The sequence below is a fragment of the Homalodisca vitripennis genome, chromosome X (assembly GCF_021130785.1).
Source record: "Homalodisca vitripennis isolate AUS2020 chromosome X, UT_GWSS_2.1, whole genome shotgun sequence".
Taxonomy (NCBI): Eukaryota; Metazoa; Arthropoda; class Insecta; order Hemiptera; family Cicadellidae; genus Homalodisca; species Homalodisca vitripennis.
The window spans coordinates 35,069,316-35,092,743 of record NC_060215.1 but is presented as its reverse complement, the minus strand read 5'-3'; the positions used below and the strand labels follow the sequence as shown (position 1 = coordinate 35,092,743).

Genomic DNA, 23,428 nt, shown 5'->3' with positions numbered 1-23,428 from the left:
TAAATAAATATACATATAACATAAGCAATAAAGATGTATGACTACAATTGAAAGTAATAACTGATACTAAAAATATTTTAAATACAAATACGAAAAATGTTGAATGACTAAACAAGAAACTTATAATAAATCTACAATCAAATACAATGATTTTCATTGGTTATCTAATGTCAGTCAAGTTATCTTTTGAAGATTTCTTCTTCTTCTTATGTAATTGAATCTTACTACGATCGTGCAACAATATCAATATCCATTATACTACAATTTATTACAATGTATAAACATGATTTTTATCTCCAACCGCAAGTAAGTAAATCCAATATATAGTCTTTAAAGCATTTTTATGCTAAGGGCACTTTGATGGGTGAACACAATTCATCAATTTAACCTTCAAATTAGATACATAATATTTTTATCCTAACTTAATTTTTTTATTAATGTGTGATTGACTCAGCTTCAGTTATTATATCTAAAACAAATTAACTGCAAGAAGCATGCCCACCTTAGCTCGTCTCCTTAATTTACAAATCACCTCTACCCTATGTAACAACAATAAAGTTGGTATGAAGAGTATTCAATTTCTCCTAGAAGTTGGATCCAAGTTACAGTAGAATTGGACTCAGTTTTACGATGATTCTAATGTAGTATTCATAACTTATTTAGTACATTTTCTAGTAAGACTTTAATGTATAATAATGAATTGGTAGCCTCAACAAAATCATTCAACCAGCTTTTTAGTGTTTATTTTCATGTTCTTGTACTTGGCTATCACATCTTTGTCCAGCTGATAAGTTGAAATATTTTCATTTGATTTATACAACCACAACAGTTATTTGTGCTCAATAAGAATCAACCACCTCACAGTACTTAATATTTTTTGTAACTATGAAAATACTCTTTGTCAGGGGAATAGCTCTTTACAGAAACAGATATACAAATACAGTAACTTTATTCATGAACTGTAAGTACAGAATAGGTGTCATAATAAGCTTAAAAACTATCAAATACAGCTGTTTTGTGTAATGGTAGACTAAAGTCATTAGCATGTCTTGTCTGGTGCCATGGAGTTCAGTGTTTCTAGTTAAATTCTGGCTGCATGACTTCATTTAAGTAGATTGATACTATAGTTGGGATTTCCAGTTCCTTAAAAGCTTGTCTGCAACTATCATGATAGGGAAGAAGGTTATTCATGATCCTTGAGGCTTCTTTCTGAGTGACCTATACTTGCTGAAGATTTTTGGCTGCAGAGCTACCCCATAAAACAATTGAGTTTTATCTATACAGCATAAAATAAAGCTAGATAAGTTAATAGATTTCAAAACTTCAACACTATTGCATTATTGAGTCTAGTGCATCATTTATCTTTTATGTCACTGATAACGATGATAATTGAACAACTGATACTAGTAGCCCCAGAACTATTATTACCTTGTATGCAATATGTCTGTATCCTCATCAAACAAAACTGATAAGGAATAGTACAAAGCCACTGAGAAAAACTGTAACATCAACAGCCTACTGTTCAACTAAATGAGAAGTTATCAGTTCGAGTGCTCTTCACTTCAAGAGTCCAGGATGATGAACTACTTGAATTTATTAGAGAACCTATCGCAAAATCCTCAGGAATCGTACTCGAAAACATTGGAGCATTAATCTTCTTAATTACCAACATTCTGTAACTTAGAGGAATTTATGTTGCCTAGTTTGACTATGTTTTTCTTGAAAATGTAATCAACTAAAATAAGGCACACAAAGTGTCTACAAAAGTATTAACGTACAAATTGAAAATAAAACTGTGATACTTATGACAGGCTAATTAAGCTATAGAAAACAAACTCAATACGCTCAACATATTAACAAAAAAGTAGTCATAAAGCATACTTTCATAAGAGTAAAGTGAAACTAACATAGGAACAATATTTCAACATCAACAATATATCAAGAACACCATCTAAGCCTAACATAGTCCGTATATACAGTGGCTTCTGTGTCATTGTCACTTATGTTATATGGCGAGTGCACTTCACATGTAGAGTGATTCAAAAGCTACGAAGGTAGCCAAGTACTGAGATAACTGTAAGACATGTTCAGTCTCAGAAGAAGGTCCTAAAGGCCAATATTATTCACTTGGCGTGGAAGTTCTTAGTGAATTTGGGTCTAACTTGTTTATGGCTAAAAGGAACCACGACTACATTCTCCGAGGCAACTATATGAGCATAAGGTAGGTGAACTAAATGACCACCACAGCTGAAGAGACTATGTGGAACCAAGTAATCTGTACACTTCTCCCTCTCTCTGTTTGGAATTTGATCTTCATGGCAGCAAAGACGTATGGAAGGCTGTGGCACTCTAACGGACACAATCAAGAGTTCAACTCCTTGGAGAGGTCAAGAAACTATTTGTAAATAGGTTTGTACCTTTTCTCTTAAAATGTTTAGTACGGCTGAATAAAATGCCACTGGCGTAAAAACCCCTCTCAGGATACAAATCTGAACGAATTTGACCATTATTGTTAGTAACAATGCCTACCCTATCATTCTTTTTCTATTTATATCCTTTCACACCATAATTTTTATTTATATTGCTGGTAATGTAATAGGAGATAGGAAATACCATCCTGTCTTCACATGGCACTTATTTACGTTCTAAGGATTCCTTCTCAAGAGTTACAAATCTTGGATATTTGTTCAATGAAAAATTAATCATCTGTGACTTGTGATAGTTCCAGGAGAGGAAAAGGTTTCAAAGTGTTTTTATGTTAAAACTAAAGTAAGTTATTCTTGTTGAAGCAAATCTTAAAAAAATGTTTTGGGGTAAAGAGAACAATTTTTTAAAATTCCTAACTTTACTCCAGTAAACAGTATTAATCACAAGTCTGTAATTGTTAAAAAAATAAGCTGAAATTAGTCAATAAAACAAGTTCTTGAGAACACTCATGTTTCAAATTCCTCTCACACTTCATTTAACTCCTATCTCCCAGTTTACTTATTCCTTAAGCGCTTCAACATTGCGGTGTTTTAACATTTTTATTTCCAGTTTCAGGAAATTATCATAAGAACAATATTTAAAGAGAGTTAGATACAACAGAGGTGTAAAAAGGTGAAAAGTTCGCTACCTCATTTGTTATGATCAGGTGAAAAATAACTGAGGATATGTATACTTATTGCTGTTGTGCAGCCCACATTCACCTAGAGTTTATGAGTTGAACAGTGTAAATCTTCTCAGTCATATTTTACATCTCATTTTATCAAACTAATATGAAATGTTTCGTGTTTTTTAATGCTATATGCATTTTGTTCAAAAACTTTCAAGTATAAATTGAAAAAGGAAATGTGATAAATTATGTGTAAAAGAATATTGTATAAGGCACTATTTTACAGACCTCAAATTATTTATTATAATATTGTACATTATTTGTAATTCAAAAAGTACAATGTCTATACTAAACGTTTATGGCATTAATTGCATTATTTTCTAGAAATGAAGAAATGAAGCCTTACTATAACAAATAGCCCAGAGTTTGGTGAAAGTCATCAAGAATTTTCAGACATTTTTTCATGAAACTAGTTTGTTTTCCCATTTTGCATGGGAGTACTTTGACCATACAGGTCCTTAAACGTTTGTATCAAAGACAACACAGAAAGTCATATCGCCATATTATGATAAAGACTAAGACTAACATAACCCCAAATTTAAAGTTTCCACAACAAAACTTATGACAGAGAAGCATAATCCTTAGAATCTGAATTTTAATTTACAAGAGCTCATGTTTTAAGTAAGAACCGTTTTGTAATAGATCACGGGAAACCAGCTTTTGGATCCCATCATCTAAAACTCTGCTGCCTGACTGTTGAACCAGTTAGTAAGGGTTTCTTTCAACAAGTCATAATTTTCCAAGCGCTTAGCATCAAGAAATTTCTTGAGTTTTGGAATACTAAACCACAGCATATGAACTTTTTTGCAAAGATCCACATTAGCTCTTAGGAGTTTAATGAAACACATTTTTGCTCTTCGATATCTGGTTTACACCCACTGAGTATCAAAGTTAAAATATTACTGAAAACTCATAAGGTCTCCATACCATTCATGGAAATGCCTGGAATCTGCACAGATATTCATGATACCTCTCGAAAACTTTGTATTTTACAAATATATAGCACTGGAATCCCTGAAATTGTTATTGAATGAAATGCTATGATCTTTTACATAGATACTGATGTTAAATTAAATATATACTTTAAGAAATGACTTCACTGTTCTCTCATTAAGGGCTATGCTATATAGGTCTGTGACATAAAAAAAACTAAAAATCATTACCAAATGTTGAAGAGCCTTTTTAAAGCCAGATTCATAATTGTTACAGTACTATACACATTCCTGGAACTGAGAGAACAACCAGTTTCTTCTCTTACCACAGGGCTCCACCACACTGGTTTTTGAATTTCTAATATTAATCTTAAGGCAGTAGAAATACAACAATTCTATGGCCTGGTACATTTTACCCTAATGTACCACTAACCAGTGGCATAACTAAGGAGTGAAATGAGGGGGATAGTACCCCCCAAAAATCTATACAACACTTAAAAAATATATGTATAATAGAAATTCTACTTGTTTGAAACACAGAAGGTTACTTTGAATCATGGCTATAAATTTATTTAAATTACATTTTTCAAATTTATTCCATGCCCCTGGTGTGATCTGCTCTTCAATCATATTCATTCCTCCTCCCTCCCCACAAAGCCAAGTCCGAGTAATGCCACTGCTCCTAACACTAAATCATTATTAGAAACAGTGTTCCAATATAATAGTTGTGATTTTCCTGTTGCGGCCCATGAATTGCACAATGAAAACAGTGTCGTATACTAAACTGTAGTACCAGTCTGACCTACAGTATATAATTTGTAATTTAATTCATATTATAGGAAGTAAAATATTTCTAATATTTCAAAAAATATTATTTAACTTGATATAGTAAAAGTTTAAAATAGTAAGTAAAAATCAATGTAATTTTGGTTTGTGTTTATTTTAACAAAATAAAGGAATGACTTTAAAGCTACCATAAAAAAGTACACCATTCTAAAACCTCAAATATTAATGAAAAACTTCAACTTATTAAAACTAAATATTTTAATTGAATTAAAAATAGGCTAGAAAACTTATACTTTGGCTACTCACCAGCAATTTCCATAGCTGTTTCAAACTTAACATTCTCCATTTCTTCTGGAACAACAATCAACAAAATGTTAATATTTTATAGTAGTTGTCCCTTAAATTATTTGATCCCTTAAACTTTTTTCAAAAAAATTAAACTTGGAGAAAAACAAAAAAAAAAAACTCTCTGCTGAAAAGTACAGAGATTTCAGTTTTTATCTGTCGAGAACCAGCATCTGCAAACAGATAAAAACACACAAGGAGAGATTTTCCAATATAATTGATCTCTTGCTTGTTCTTTATTGAACCAGTCATCTATTTTTACAAGCATAAGATTTTTTAAGAAGAGTTAAACATTGTATTCTTTTAAGATAGAAGCGGTACAATTTTACAACGAAATAACAGCTAAACTCAAGGCATTAATTATTTTTACAGTACTTAACAGTTTTGAAGCTTATAATTTAATGAAATAAAATTAGTTCATTTCCTGAATATATACATTTTACACACAAGTCATCAATTTACACATATCACATGCGACTCTAAAAGTCCTTAAAAAAAAACAGTAGCAGTCGTGGGACTGCCGATAGAAGTGAAAACGGAACTATTAAGTTGAGAGTAATTAACAATACGTTATAGTAGCAGTACATCTGTAATTGTAAATGTGACGCGTTTTTAATTTTCCAATTTTAAAATCCACGAAAAAATATTATCAAATAACTAGAAATCTATTTTACCACGCTAGTAAGATAAATCTTATACCGTAATAATACTCATTTCATGATGAAGAGGTTAAATATTAAAAACATAATTAAAATGAATAATGCTAAATTTTAAATACAAATATTCGTACAAATATTAAAAATGTTTAAAAATATATTCGTTGTTTTCATTATTCATTTATAAGTGAGTAAACACCGAGTGAACAACAGTGAGTTGAACATCGTTGTAAATAATACAGTTATTGCTACGGATAAAGTATATAATTGCAATAACAATTAAACCCACAATATTTTTAAAACTAATAAATTAGTTAAATTAACTTGGTTCTTTCGTAAAGGTATTTTTATTGCACAATAAACTAATTTATTGAGTTAATACGGTATCAGTGAGCCAATGCGCCAACTACAGTTCCGGCAGAAACGTTCACTCATCACTTCATACGCTACTACAGGCTAAACTAAACTTCCAATAAAAAAATGATAAATTACAAAAAAAATATTCATCTATTTTCACACAATTTTCTTGCTGACAAATTTTGTCTGACCAAAAAATAAAAAAAAATCCTCGCTTACTACTTTTTTCTTGTCATTGTAAACGCTATGTAAAATGTAAACAATAATCAAAATTATTTCGAAATTTTTTTAATATTTAAAAATGTAACCAATAGATTGCCAATATTAAGAGCTTTAATTTGACGCATCTTACAGAATTGTACGACATTGGCTTCACTTTTAAATCGCGAGAGGAAGCCGTAAAGGTCACTGATTTTCGCAGTCTGTTTTCATACTCCGCCGGGACAGTTTTAACACAGCGAGACTGACTTTTTCATGCAGGTTAGTAGTCCGCGGCCAAGTCTACGGTTAAAAAACACAGCGAGACTGACTTTTTCATGCAGGTTAGTATCATTAGCATGTCGGTGACGCGAACCGAGGATTTTACCCTCTACCAAAACGCTCAACGCGCCTAAAGAAGTTTTCACTTCAAAAATACTTGACAAGGATTTCACAAGTATTCCATAATCAATCACACTGTATTTATTTCATGACTAATTATTTTTTAATATTCCTATATTTATATATAGTATGAATAAAATTATAAAGATTCACCTTTACATAATACATATTTGATCACTGTTTGTATGTGTCCTTATTATTTATTTATCCATTATTAGTTATGTTTAACTTATAAGTTGTTTTATTTTTAGGATAAGGATATTTTTATTATACTGTATTTGACAAAGAGCATTAACAATTTTTTACAACATTCATGATAACAACCATAACAGAAAGTAAGTATTTGTAAAATGTACTTCTGCTGAAAAAAAATAATTATATTTATTTACGAAAACCATTTTGTGTGAAGATTCTTGGAGCATTGGAAAGGTTTTAATTTATTATTACTAGTAAATCGTTTTTTATCATAATTTTATTTTTGCAAGGTCTTTCAGAACCAAAGATTCTATTACCAGGCAATTTCACAAATTAATAAATATTTAAATTTTTATAAGTAATAAATGTTAAAATAAAATTAATATTGGAGAAAGTGTGTAATAATTTTCTAGTGATAACCACACCACCACTTTGAGTTAAAGTTTAAAAATAAAAGCTACATTAATTATACTTATAAAATAGCTGATATGAATTTTGTACTATATTTTGTTATATGATGACAGTAATAATTTTTTAAAGCAAACATAGTATTAACCTACCTACACTTATTAACTTTTGATTGGGTAGAGAAACATATTCCAATACAAACCAAAAGTTTTATAGTCAGGTCCATCTATTCAATATAGTATTATGAAATGTTTTCTTTACAAGAGAGTAGAGGGATGTTATCATATGTTACATGATGTTATAGCATCGACATGTGTTTGGGGAAGATGGAATGTAATTGTAGATATGATCTCTTATCACATGCTGGTTTAATATCCTTCTTAGAGCTGAGGGGGCTTTATTTGTTAAAGGGAGACCCATACCATCAGCAGATTAAGAGTGGTCCATGAGTTTAAAACTGTAAGTGGCACTGATGCTGAAATACTGGAGTGAGGTCTTGTCCCCTATCGTACGGTGTTTCAGTCTCAAGTCACTCCCATAATGGCATTTATACATGAAAACTTTCAATACGAAGTAAGAAAGTAGAATAAATAGTATTTTTATGGACAGTCAAGCTGCACCGAAGGAATTTGACTTTGTCTGTTCAGGAGGAATTTTACCCAGGACTGCTAGCATGTTATCTCCACTAAGGGTAGGATTATTGGCAGTTGTTAGAAGTAAATGGACATGGAGGACTCAAGCATTTCTCTTTGACTCAGAATTTAACCTCACAGGATCTCAACCATTCTATTGAAATTCTAACAATATGGTCACAAGGCAATAAAGGATGAATGCACTTGAGCACTTGAGCATACAAAATCGCAGTTTGGTCCAATAACATACTACTGGTTCTCTAACCACATCTCAACAGGCTACATCTGACCAACTAGATGTTGGGGGTTACAAGCCTTGGCCACCTGAGGAAAGTTCTTAACATGGTGTGTATTTTTAGAGTGCCCACTATGCGGAAAATGTATCCAGCAATAGCAAACTGTAGAGTACTTGCTGTTCATTTGTACAGTTTCTGAAAGAATCACTTCAAAATTTCTGGTTATACTGTTTTCCTTGGGAGGACGTAATTAGTTTTTCAAAAGTTTTAAGTGACTTTTGGAGCTGTAATGACTTAGCTTTTATTATCTTTCATCACAGAGTGCTTAATAGGTCTAGCTGTTGCTAACCTAAACATGAGACAACATTCCCCACCCACTTTGACTTGAAAAGGTTAGAACATAGGTGGCTTTCTCTTCTTCAAAGGTGACAGAACATATACTCGTATAAGCTGCACCATCCCTTCTCATGGGATCTCGACAGGAAGCAGCTCCTTCCACCAACCTTACTCATCCTTAAAATCCTACTACTGCAGAAGCAAGAACAAATGTCCTTTTTGGACAAAGTAAAATGATGGGTATCTATAGCTTCTCATCCTAAGTGAGCAATTATTGTTTTCTTGTATGGCAGTTTGTATTCTAGCTAATTTGCAAGGATATATTTTGACTATTAATCATAACATTCCTAACTTATCTGGTAACTTATGTATATATAATTTAAAATATGTAAATGTAAAATATTTTTAGCATAATTAGACGCAACATTTATTTGTGAAAAATAAACAATAGTTTGACAATTCAAAATGAAATTAACAGAAGTGAAAATTATAAAACATTAGCAAACTAGTTTTAAAAAATCAGAGATTTTACATGGTCCAGTACAAAATAGTAATTTCCATATAAATCCCAAACTGATTTATTTCATAAAATTCACGAAAGCATGAGTATAATATTTTATTGTACGTTACAGTTAAATTTTGTTTTAATTTGCACATATTTTATTTACACGAATAAAAATTAATTATTTGAAATAAGTATATATTGTTGATAGCTTGGTTCATTGGTAACACATAGTTACAGGCCTCTTATTTTTAATTTCACATCATTTTGAGAATATAACAGAAACAAGGCTACATTTTGTCTAGCTATGAGTCAAAGGGCTGTATTAAGAATACTGGATTTGATTATATATTAGTAAAAGGGCAGTCAGATGGTTAATTTATTAATTTAACTATATGTTAATGTTTGGAAAACCACAAAATAAATATTTAAATCTTTCAATTATGTAAGTACCGTAAGTAAATTTGTACTATTGATACCTTATTAGATACAAGTGAATTGTTTATACACAAGTGGAACATGTCTAATCAATTTATATATCATTTCTATGTATATTTATATACCAATAAGAAACCAAACACATGAAAAAAATTAATCACTATACTTAAAAACTGAACATATTGACAGTAGAAGTAACAATGTAACAAAAATTCTAATAAGTCAGTCACAGTTGTTTGCTAAAGACGTTCATCATAAGCCACAACAAGAAAAAAATATAATTGAAGAACACTTTTGGATGTGATAAAAATAATAGGAAATTTGTTCCTCAGCAGAATGATGGCCATTTTAAAACCAAAACTCTTATATACACAGAAATAGCGCTTCCCAAATGTATACTTTGCATTTAATAGAGAAACGTATAGAATCGTTCCTGGCAATGAATACAACAGATGCCACATACAGGGTTGTTTCTGGTATGTTATTTTTATTCTGATCAGTTTCCCTAAAACTACTAATTACTATGGATATATCATAATATGTTTAAGTTACATTTTCCAATTTTCTTGTAGCCTAATTAATTAAAGAGACAGCAAAATGTCCTAGGTGGACTATAACACAATGTAGGCCTGGTATTGCTCCAATTAGTCTAAAAAGATTTTGTTAGTTCTAATTTGTAATACACACTATCATCTTTATATACGGTAATATATTTTAAAATAATTAACTGTACCTTCACAATCAAGCGCACTAGACCAATTCAAATAAATAGAGATAGGCTTTTTTTAAATTGGTATTTATTAGGTTTAGCGGCTCGACTGACAATAAAACCACCTTAGTAATATTTCTAAAGATGTTAACTTTAATTAGCAACACAACTTTTAGTGGCCAAACTAATTCAAAGTAGCAGTTTCGTCGTCTAAATAATAGAAAAAAACATCAGCCAACTAGACAGACCTTTCAATGTTTTCCTTTGAAATTACAATTCTCAATTAATTAAGTATTCATGATCATACTCTCTAGAATTTTTATGTTACCTAGTAGCCTAAGTAGTCTCTAAAGGGATGATTTTCATTTTGGTGCAGCTGTGCAAGGGCTACACCAAAGTACTGTTACAGTTGCATTCATGTCTAGAGGCATTATGATCTGAACAAACTGAAAGTTTTATATATTGCCTGATATGTACTATCTCAAAAGAAGTTTTTCTATTGTCACCAGCAATGTGGGACAGCACCAAGGTGCTCGTAGCAGTCCCCACTTCCAGCCCTAAATTTTGATATTATTGGTGCTTTTAATTAGTTTTGGGATGTTAGTTTACTTACATTCTTGGTGATAGTTAAAGGTTATACTATTAAAAATATTGTAAGAGTAGTTTTAGATCGTAAATAGTGTAGCCGCTAAATCCAGTATTAGCCTACCATTAATTTTATTGATAGTGTAAGCAACTCATCCAATACATCTGAAGGTTTGTTTAATTAGACAGTGATAAGCCTAAATAACGGATAATATTTATTTTAGCCACATTACCACAAACGATTTAAAACCACGTTAACAATTTCTTAAAATATTAAACTTTCGTTTCCAGAAATAATTAGTTCTAGGTGCCGATAAACCATATATTGCACAAAAATTGTTAACTCACTTGAATGTTAGATTACATCTCAATTAGTCTATTGATCTAGGGACTGTAGAACAAGGGTTTATGGTAGGGGGAAGATAACAAACTAAAGAGGGGTATGAAAAAGAGGATGTCAGAACATGGAAGAGGTGATCAATATTCATGTAAAAATGGGCAGAAAATTTGAGTGGCAAGGATTGGTCTACCAACTGCATTTCAGAATAATTTAGGAGTTTAAGGTACTTTAATCTGTTTTTCATCATTTTTTTACTACCTTTGTGATAAAGTTTATTCATGAATTTTTTCTATGTTAATTCAGACTTTTTTGCCATAGCGTAACTTCTTTAGGCAGCTCGGAGTTGAATATTGTTTTGCAGTTCCTGATAAGTTAATTTTATGAGGCAGATACTGTTATTTCTTTTTTGTGGTGCCAGTGACTAGTGAGTGATGTTTTTCTGCATATTCAATATACAAGTGTTATGAGTACCCTTTAATTGATATTATTATCAGAATGACAGAAAAGACAATTTGCTGTTTTCTCTTATGGAAATTTATCTCTTTTATTATCCACCTGTTAAATAAAATAATTTCTTAAGTGAGTTTGTAATATTTTTCTCTCTCAACCATAATGATCATCCTAGAGGGACGTTTTTCGTTCATCACCATGGTCTGTGCTGATGACCAGAGGCATTACTGTCAGCTTGTTCAACTACTATAGTTTTATAGTTTTACTTTTTAAGCATTTTCCTTTTAAAAAACAACAAATAATGTGAAATGGCTTATACGGTATATATATATATATATATATATATATATATATATATATATATATAATATGTATATAAACCCCCTTCTTTCTGAAAATGTTAAATAGTTGTAACATTGCTCTTATGAGGTTGTGTGAGTAACTTAATAAATCTAGATAACTCCAGGTAGATAAACAAAACCATGAAAAATTAAATTTGTTTCTATGACATTTATGGAAAGCACATAAAAAACATAGGGTTAACCCAATGTTGTGTTATAATTTTGTTCACTTGCTTTACCTGAATCATGACTGGCCTTTATTGGAGCAACAGAAGCATTGGTTTTTAAGTCTTTTTCAATGAAAGGTTGTTCTTCTTGACGATCCATCTTTATAACTAGGTATGTTTATAATCTGATTCCGACAGATTTATATACCGAGCACTTTATCAAAATTAAAACGTGAGGAATTATATTATTTAAAGCAAAACCACTGAACAATCACTGATTCTTTAACACCAGTCTGTGATAAAATCGACAGGTGAAGCCGGTCATGTGATTACGATATAAACACTAAACAGTGTCTACTTCAAGCATTTAGTAATTGCGTGTTTACTATTTGTGTCGTCTGTAAACCCTCTGACCCTGTTGCTCTGCATCTGGCTGGACCGGCGAATTTATTAATCAGCTGTACGACTTTTATCGCTCAGGTTGGCAGGCACACTAAGTTCAACGTAGAGCATTTGGATGTGTATATGTGCTCTGTACATTTTTTATTCTTCTTAATCTGCTGACGTTTTTTACGTGCATGTACGGTTACCAAAGCTACTATCAGTTACAAGTTTCACTATATGTGTGATGCACATAATGTTCTAAGCACATTCTGTTTACATTGGTTTATAGCAATTGATTCATTTTATGATTCTGAGTTTTACCTTTCTTCTGTTGTAATGCAAAAAAATTAGACTTCAGACTGTGTTATAAGGCATAACTAATAACTTTAAAAAAGTTTGTACACGATAGCTACGTCTTTCCCTTTCCTATTGAATACATTCATGTCTGTTACAGGGTATTTCAGCGATGTATGTGTACCTATATTAATGCTTCAAAAGAAGACTATAAGACTGTTAAGCAATGCTAACTTTAAAGTGCTCTTTAGATCTTAGATTAATACAGGTGGTAATCTTAACTGTTTAAAAAGTGCATACCTTGCAACAAAATTAGCCATTATGTATTCTGAGATTCATGACTTACAAACCGCTGACTGACTGATTACAGATTGTGTATTCAACAATGCCACGAGAAAAATCCAGTAATTATGTCTAAGACACAGGCTAAGTGAAACAGTAAAATATTACCCTGTTATATATTTTAAAAAGTTTAACACTTCTACACGTGTTCCGAAACCTGCTTAGAATAAAATATATCAAATGCATTGAAAGCATGGCTTATAAAGCATCTATTATAGTGTAAAAGATTATGAATTTGATAATGCGTCACTTATAAAACATGCATAGAGTACTTCCATCCCATAAAATTTGATTTTAATGTATGCATTAACTTGATAACATTGCATAGTTACTTAAGTTTTAAAACTAGTCTATTATCGGTCTGCCCAATAAAATCATATCGACTCATTTCTGCATACTGAGACAAGATCTCTTTAGTTCTTGGAATTTTTTTAAGGATTCTGTTTGAATGAACAAAAGCAATAACCAAATTCACAACTCTAAATCTGGCTTGAAACTTTAAACTCCCATTAATGTAAGCTCCTCTTGCTAGCGCATTTTACCGCGCCTTAAAGAGGTACATAATGGTCATAATGCAGTTAGTTGTCTATTGTTTAACTGTTGATTGCACTATACATTTATCACATGCTGTTTTTTAAATTTTTAGTAATCAGCTACTAAGAATTTTCATCACTAAGCAACAGTACCCCAGCATAACTGCAAATTAAGATCGAATATATACCCACTATAACACACACACACACACACACACACACACACACACACACACACACACACACACACACACACACACACACACACACACACACACACACACACACACACACACACACACACACACACACACACACACACACACACACACACACACACATATATATATATATATATGAATTTTTGTCTGTATGTCATTTATAGAATCATAAACTATTTGACAGATAATTATGAAAATTTGTATGCATATGTATTTTTTCACAGAGAAGGTTTATCTGCTATGCCCATCGATGTAACTCGCCACCAGGCGGCGCTGCAAAAGATAGAAGTTTTCAAAGCGCCTGCACACTATAAACTGCAATTACAAGACAGTTACGTATATTAAATAGCCAAACACTATTTGAAGGCGCTAAGTTATGATGTTCTTATGTCTAAGATACATTTCTGGTTGAACTTAAAGCGTAGACCCCTGTATAATAAAGTGCATGTACGTGTACAATGGCTATAAACATACACAGATTTTCTTGATCGTGGCAACAAGGCAAATTCTACACCGGCGTTGGAAATACAACTCACTTGAACGAGAAGTGCACATACATAGTCAAAGCCTATGAAAAACGTGTGAACCCGCGGGAAACAGCTAGTCTCTTATATTATTTAGTGGTTCATTTTAGTGTAAGTAAAACTGCAAAGCATTTTGTTGAACAAAACTATGTTACTGAATTCAGATGTGTTGGTGGAATAGCAAGGACACTGCAAACGAAGTATTGTTTGTACCACAATACTATAAAATGAATTGTTTTGTACATTGTAATATAGTCGTTGCTGTATTCCTTTTATATTCGGTTTAAAACTCATAATTTTAATTTCAAGGCTGCATATTTGTTCATCTTATCAAACGCATTTTAAACCATCATAAAAATTCCCTCAGCACATGATATATTACATAAATATAAATTATTTTCAGCAAGTTTAAATTAAGAACACAACCATAAGGGACATCCGGTTCTAATTAACAATAATAAAACTTGATTGGTTGCAAATAGCCTATTCTAAATACAATATCTTAATATATGTATTGATAATGAAAAGTGTTCGTATTAACACCTTCCTCCATTATGAAAAATGTTGAGATTATTTAGGCCTATGGAATTAAGTGGAACATACAAGTTATACAATGTGTATAAATTATCAAAATATTTTTATTTAAAAGTTGAAAAGACATCTTGTTTTGAGTGCTATTAAATACTATATTATAGTGCTGCATATGTTCATATCTCCAAATTATAATGGATACATTACACAAAATATTTTCAGGCTACAAATCGGCTACAGTCTTAATCATTTTCACGATACTGCTACAAATCCATTGCTTTTTTAGGATAATAAACTTTTTCTTCTTATGAAATTCTAGATTTAAAAATAACCATAAAAAGTTATTGACAAAATGACATGACGTTAATCTTTATTTGATGACGTTAATGTTGGTAAACTATTGATGTGTTCATCGATATTTAAACCGACAGTCAATGGCTTTATTGTAGAGTGGCTTATCAAGCAAACATGGCTTATATCATCACGAAAGCTCTCTATTGGCTCTGAAAAATGCTGGGAATTATTGTGTTGCTAAGTCGATATGTGCCATGACAAATAAAGGGAAATTCGAACTGCTGGTTAATATTTCAAGCAGTATATTGTTTGTGCCTTGCACAGTTAGATAAAGTTGAAGTTTGTTTAATTTTTAACTATTATTATATAAGTATTAATTTTCTGCAGACATTTACATTTAAGTATCAAATAATTACAATAAGAGCGTTATACTTAATGGTTATTAATAACATTTTCAAAATCAAATTAGTTTGTTATGATTAAATACAAATACCTAACATTGACATAGAATAATATTAATAACATTGGTTTTAGTCTATTTTTTCCAATTAGCATGCATACAATTCGTTAACACTAAACCAAAGTTAAATCTAACTTTTATGTTCATAGAGAGTTGTTTATTCATACTTTTTGACAGCGTGATATTATGAACGTAATGCTCATCACACAGGTCCTTTAAGAACCATGGGTACGATTAAGTAAATTTTAAACTATTCGAAATACAAAACTGAAACTGGACACAGCACAGTAACTATAAAACTATTCTTTTTCAGTACGTACGACAATTTCTCCCCAAAATGGATTCCCTACGAGCCAATGAAAAATATTCTGCACTGAAAGTAAAAAAAATACAAAGTAGCTTTGTGTGTATACGGATTTGCTTTATGTCACGGGAATGCATGCAATATTGTTCACTTACAAGCAAAGTCAAATTTTGCAATATGTAACTTTAACTTCAATATACACTATAATGACCTTTTTATTTAGTTTTAACGTTTATTTAATGCAATTGTATAATAAATTGTTATTTTAAACTTAATTCGAATTTCAGATTTTAATTTATAGTATACGTGTATAATTATTTGTATAATCAATAAGTAATATGGAATATTGTAATACGAAAAGTACATTGTTTCTTTTTATAACTTTGGGTATATGTATATTATTCAAAATTTAAACCCCAGACAACAGGCGTGTGAAATCAGCGTATACGGTATGAAAAATCATATATTCTCTGTAAGAACTCATACTTGTCAGTTTGAGCCGTTGGTTCCCAGGTTAAGTGTTAGAGAGGTCTTCTTAGCCCTAAATTCGCATGGTAAAATAAGATATATTTACTTTTTTACTTGTGGAACATTACTTAAAGTAGTTTTCGTTTTATATGGAACATAGTAACAAATCAAATTGTTACTTTTTCAATTTTTACGAGTGATTAGTTGTAGTGCAAAATTAAACCAACTGGTCGACGAATTGGATTATTGGTTGTTGATCGATTTTTAATAAGTAAGCGTTAACTCAACACACCCTAGACTCCTGGTCGGAGTCGGCTGAGCCACAGGTACCCGGAGGGTGTTTATCCACAGAACTGAATCCTCCACCCCTTGCCTTGCGCCGTGATGTTGCTGACGTAATTTTCCTCACGAAGATCATCAATGATCAAGTACTATGCTCTGATCTCCTGGCTGAAGTCGACTTTAGAATCCCGCCAAACATCAGAAACCGTGAAGTCGCACTCAACACGCAACAAACTTCGTCTACAATAGTCCTCTGGCTCGATTTGTTACACTTGGTAATCGCGTTGCATTTAAGTGCGACTTCTTCTAGAACTGACCTTGCGCTGGTTCGGAGATGGCCTTTCAATCTCCTATCCTCCCAGATTTATTGTCTTAGGTTTTACTTTGTCTTTTGCTTAGCTGTATTCCTTATTTATTTTACTATATAAATTATTTCCGTGTCATGTATTTATGTACACCCATTGCTATTTATTAAATCTGTATTCAACCAAAGTATAATCCATCGAGTGGTTAAATTTGTTACGCTATTATCATTTGTTGTCAGCCTCTATATTTTCCAATTATTTATATAGTGCCATCTTGTGCACATTTTTGTTTGTAAATTGGCTGCTTGCCGTTAAAATAAATAAATAAAACAACCTTAAATACAGATTAGCACAATAGAGATTACCAATAACAATCGATTTGGCTAATAGCAATTGACAGATCGTTGCCTTCGCGTTCTACTCTGCCATCTATCTTTGGTTAAACCATTCTTTAGGTAATTTTATATGTATATAAGTGCACTGGAAAAAATTTGAGACAGCCTACGTCCATTCCAAATCTGAGCTAAGAATGGTAATCTTAATTCTTAGAGCTGCGTTATCGGCGTCATGACTACCAGACAAGTTTTGCGAGTAATACAGCGTCGAAAAATTAGCAACGCTAGTAATATATTGACGCGGTGTAAACTGGAAAACTTTGATGATAGTCAAGAATGGTAGTGTTGCTCTTTTTAATAAAAACGGCAAATGAGTTGTCTTCCTCCAAAATAACTAAGCTGAATTAACAAACCCAAACATTTATAATATGAACTCTTATTATATGATACGCCAATAGATAAGATACACAAAATGAAACTTAAGGCATAGATATTAATTTTTATCCAAGTTTGTTCACTAGCTACATTTTATATTACAAAACTAAGTGTTTTCGAATGATTTTTACTTTCATTTTATTGATATTTAAAAATTATTTTTAAACATGCATGAGTATTTTTTTTAATAGCCTGTAATTTATTTAACAGTTAATACACCAAAGATATAGTCTTATCGTTTTAAAATAGTCTTAATATAACTTGCTTTATCATTTATCATAGTTCCATTCACAGTGTTTAGTAAAAAATATAATAGTTACTATACACATTTTACAAATATTTCAGCACGTTTATTTGTCATTGCTAACCTTAAACAATTTGGAAATAGAGTTGTATATTGTGTCAAGACGAATGTTTATATCCCATTGTAATTTTTGTATTGCGTGGAAGGTATTCCTATTGGCAAATTGTAAGTTGGGGGTTGGTATTTATATTGTAGGAGTCTGTATTCAGAATACGCTATTTCAATAAGAAGAAAAACTCTGCAATCTCTAACTCGGAGTTTTTAGAATTTACAATTTAACCTTGGAAGTGCTTGGTATGGCGATCTGGTTGTTTTCATCGTCAAAAAAACAATGAATTGTAAAAACCTCTACTGTTTTTGTTACCAGCCAAAAGCCAGTCTAGGTTATACCAAGCAAAAGCCCATATGTCATCAAATCTAAAAGTCATTATAGATTTACTTAAACTCATAACGTTATAAGCTTTACTTTTCATAGAATTTGCTGCACTTTGGCTTTTTGTGTACATATATGTGTAAATGTGTACGTCTTAGCTATACTTTTTCTTACAATTTAAATCAATAAGTATTACTAAACCTTTTTTTAGAATAAAATGAACTGTACCACTTTATAATGTACAACACAAATATACTGTATAATATACATTTTGCACATAATTATTTAATACAAGTTAAGAATAACTTGTAACTAATTTTACAAAACGAGTCTTGAAACTCTTAAAACTTTTGCATTTATTTGAGTGTTTCTAATGAGTGCTTCAAGAATTACGAATCGCTCACGACGGTCTCTAGTTTACTAATCATTTTTGAAGAGACAATGGAATACATTCTAACACCAAAGGTGCAGCACTCTAAAAAATTATAACGAAATAAACGTCTTCAAATTATACCGAACTGTTACTAATGAGTAAATGATATAAGTATGATAGTTATAAGTAAATGAGTTTAATGACTAGCAAAAGTGATAACATCTTCTAAATAGTTTAATCCTACACCTTTAATTTTGGCTATGTAGAACATTTTGGTATAGCATGTACAAATGTCTTGGCTTTTAGAACGATGTCTTCCTCACATTACTAAAAGTATTGAGTTCGTGATTAGCCTCATGAAAATTTCAGTAAAAGTCTTGAAACGCAAAAAAAATCCAAATCAGTGAATAGTTGCGACACAAACAATTTAAATTTTCTCTAATTTTATACGGGTCTGGGAAACCTTTAGACTAATTTATACTGAGTAAAGATAAAAACACAAATTATTTAATCTGCACGTTTCACTATTTATTTGTAGCTCCTTATCTTTCATGGATATACACTTTTAAAGTGTTTGTATATTAAATAAAAATTACTTTGATAAGAATTCACAAACTATAACCTCAGAATTTGAGGCGAGTTATATAAACTCTGCTAGAGGCTTACCATTACTGACTGTCTCACACCTGTATAATGAACTATTAAATTATAATCAGACCTGATCAAAATGAACTCCAACACATTATCTTGCAGTAACACTGCTACGAGTAACACAGTATGCGAAATGATAACATTCACTGAACTCACCTTGTTTAACCGCCATGCCGCTGTGGGTCTGACTGAGTAGAAATAGACGCGCTTTATCTCGACATTGACCTCACTTAAGAGGGGCTTATGTTGTAAAATTAACAGACAAACACATAGAGAGCGACGCGCGTCTCTGGTTGGCGGCACTTCATTTAACTTGTGCCGACTGTGGCAAGGAAGTGCTACTTCTTCCGTTACCTTTGAGGATTATGAAAACATTATCTAATATATTAATCAACATTTATTTATTATAACTTCATAACAGTGATTGTTTTTTATTTATTGTTCAGTGGGTTGAATTTAATGAACAACTCAAACATGAACACAGTTAAATACCGTGTTTATATTTTAGATGTTATATCCCAAATTTCCTTTCTATACCAATGTTTGTTTTATAAAAAATGATAATATTATTTTAGGTTTGAAATTTGTTTTTGACGATGGAAAGACTGTGAAGGAAACATGCTTTTACGGATATTTGCCACCGTTCAGTGATGAAACAATCAGAAACACTACGTTTTGAGATCGACAATCGATCTCTCACTCAGGTGAATAGCTTACCTAACACATAACTAAAATCCAAGTTAAAATAAACGAATCGTTCCAGAGCGTTGTGACATGGAGGAATGGACCTTTTACTTGTTGAACTCAACACCAACAGAGCTCTCCTTGGACTAGAAGGAGTCTATGTACCAAGTTTCAAGTCTCTAGAACATTTGCTATCAACAGTTATCCCACAGATAGGCAGGCAGACAAATATACAGATTGACCTAAGCACTGCCCTTTGAACCTTTGGTCCCCCAGAGACAGTTACAGTGGTACGTTTGTGTATGAGCTCAAACAATGCTGCATTCGTTATAAATTCAAAGCCCACAATTGTTACAACAAGGTTTTAATCACCTCCCCCACATATTTAAATTAGACATTCACTGCCAAATGAAACATTTTTACATATTCTCTAAAATCTTTTAGATTTTGAATACGGTAAGTTAGTCTTTCATCCTAGTAACATATATTGGAAATGAAAAGTGTACGCATGTTTAATTACTTTTATATTACTTTAGTAATTTTATGACTTACGTATCACTTTATTTAAGGTCTTCGTTTATAGGTAGTTTTTATTGATAGAAGGATTATGGTAGGATTGGGTCTTTTTATATTTTGTATCAGTCAGTTTTTCATTATATATATATATATATATATATATATATATATATATATATATATATATATATATATATATATTATAACAACTGCTGTGGCTGTATTTAATGTAAGATCCTCAGATTCGTGTGATTCCGGCGTTATTTTAGGGAGGGAATCAAATTATTTAACTCATCTCTTTGACTCTTACCACATCTTGTTGATTGGTTAGTGTCTCAACTTACCACCTCGGAGACCCCCGTTTGGTCATGGCCTTTGTGCATACTAATAAGTAAGGAGACTCCCGTTTGGTCATTGCATTTGTGCATACTAATAAGTAAATTAATTATCCTAGTCCGAAGCAATGTGGTGAACGGTTCCAGTTTAAGACTTCATACACTTCATCCACACAAAAAAGACTAAAATATCTTTTACTTTGACAAGCAAGACATTAAATGGGGTGCTGAGAAACATAGTGGTGTAAGTCAAGATTTTGTTCCCATTTGAGTTTATGAAATATTCTGTTTCCAAAAATGTACTATTTATTTAGGATCATAGTGAATCAAGTCATAACTCCTATAATTGCTACTAGTTGACAGCACCTACTGGTAGTATTTAACAAATATTGGACACTGTTTAGAAACATAGTGAAGTAAGTCTGACTTACACCACTATATTTTTAACAGCTGGTTAATTTTGTTGTTGTGAGTAATGATTGTTTAGTCAAATAAGATGAATAATAACAAAGAATTATTAGATTTGCTGAATGTTAGCGATGACAGTGATAAGGATAAGGATTATTTTCCTTCCGAAGAGGAAGATAACTCATCAGGTAAGTTAATTAATATAGCAATAAAATAATAATATTAGCAGTAGATATTGTAACAAAAAGTTAGGTTAGGTTTGATTTTGGATAATGATATTAGTAATAAAACTTAAATGTTTGGTAAATAAATAGAAAGGTAATCTTATCTTTGTCAATAATGCTTCATATTTTTTCCTGTTATTTTATTTTGATATATTTTAAAGCCTTCTTGTTGTGAGTTTATTAAGGTTAATTAAATATCACTTTGACTATATTACAAAGTTAACAAAACAATGTCAAACGAATATGTTTTAAATGTTTTATGTAGACTAGGCACTATAATATTGAAATACATTACGTAACTAAGTGTACGTAACTGAAGTAGGCCTAAATGGATGGAGGCTAACTTTTGAAATTAGTTTTTTTATGCAAGTACGCATCAGACCTATGCCTACATTATAATTTTACTTCTTTTTCCATTACTAAATACTATAGGCCTTACTGCCATGTGCATTAGAAATAAGTTAGTCTTAATATTTTCTAATAAAATATTCTTGTTACAGATGACAGTGCAGAAGGTAACAATTCAATCCGTCTGGTGGCTCAAAATACAGATCATGAAGAAAATGTTCAAGGTTGTTTAAATAAACCCTTTAAACCAAGAAAACGCCAAAGAAGAGGATCACAAAGAGCTCTGGCCAAAAAGCTCCGTAACTGTGGACAGCCTTACATAAATGTCAAAGAAAATGTTGTACCCGGTAAGATGTTTATAAATTGTGATTGTGGGTGCCCTAAAAAATGCTTGTAGCTAATTACTGAAGATGAAAGACGACAACAATACGAGGTTTTTACGAAAATGGGTGATTTTGGAAAACAGAATGCGTACCTGTGTGGACTTATTCATCAGGCTTCAATCCAGCAAAGACGACCTCGTGATGGAAGTAAAGGAAACAAAAAAAGTACAAATCTGTATTATATCACGAAAAGGAGTTTGAAAGTTAAATTAAGCTGAATCCATTTTGAAGCAAGTAGAAAAGGTTTGCGATTATTGCTTGAATATATCATAGGTTGTTAGGAGCAATAATAACAGTTTTCTCTTCTGTAGCTTAAAAACTCGTTTTAATCAATTGATAAAACCATAATATAATCATCGCTTCACAACAAAACCATTTAAAGTTTGTAGAGCGTACCGAACAGGGGTCCCCTCTACTTATGAAGTTAACAAGTAGATCCTAATCAAATAGGTTCCATATCGGTCTAGTTAACTATTTGGAAACGGTATTATTCGCCGTAGTTTGCCATGAGCACGACTTACACGTAAACACTACAATTTGTATGTTTTTCTTTAAGTTTGAAGTTTTACTTATAGAAAATCAACAATAATTTGTTATACACTTCTTATAATATGAAAAAAATATTTTACTATAATTTGTTATTTCTTAACGACATACAAGTTGTATCTTATTTCTCTAAACCAAATTTTGGTTTATTGCTCATTGATCAATGAAAAATACTCGTAAGCAAATTCAAGTAAACAGTTTTTGTTATGTAGTATGTAAACAAATATTTTGTTAGTAACTGATTTATCTACAATTATATGGGTTGAGTATTACTATTTTATAAATAAATCAAAACACCGAATTAACCATGTAATTTTATCACGGAAAATAACGCGACTATTGTTACGTTAGCCTTTCTTGCATAAAACAAAACCCAGTTGCTTGAACTACAACAATGACGTG

The 23,428-nt window shown here is 31.4% G+C and overlaps 1 protein-coding gene across 3 annotated transcripts in view; it reads right to left on the bottom strand.

Moving 5' to 3' along the window:
- The window catches only part of LOC124368893 (synaptic vesicle glycoprotein 2B-like), a 49,291-nt gene extending 29,519 nt beyond the window's left edge, over positions 1-19,772 (bottom strand). The window contains exons 1-2 of one of the 3 annotated variants that reach the window (XM_046826395.1): positions 19,739-19,772; positions 5,179-5,223 (exon numbers count right to left, since the gene is read on the bottom strand). In XM_046826395.1, coding sequence (XP_046682351.1) covers positions 5,179-5,223; positions 19,739-19,754 — 61 coding nt within the window. In that variant the 5' untranslated portion in view covers positions 19,755-19,772. Of the gene's footprint in view, positions 1-5,178; positions 5,224-12,241; positions 12,586-19,738 lie in introns of those variants that run through there. The other 2 variants (XM_046826393.1, XM_046826394.1) reach the window with 2 other exon arrangements.
- Between the last annotated feature and the right edge of the window lie 3,656 nt (positions 19,773-23,428).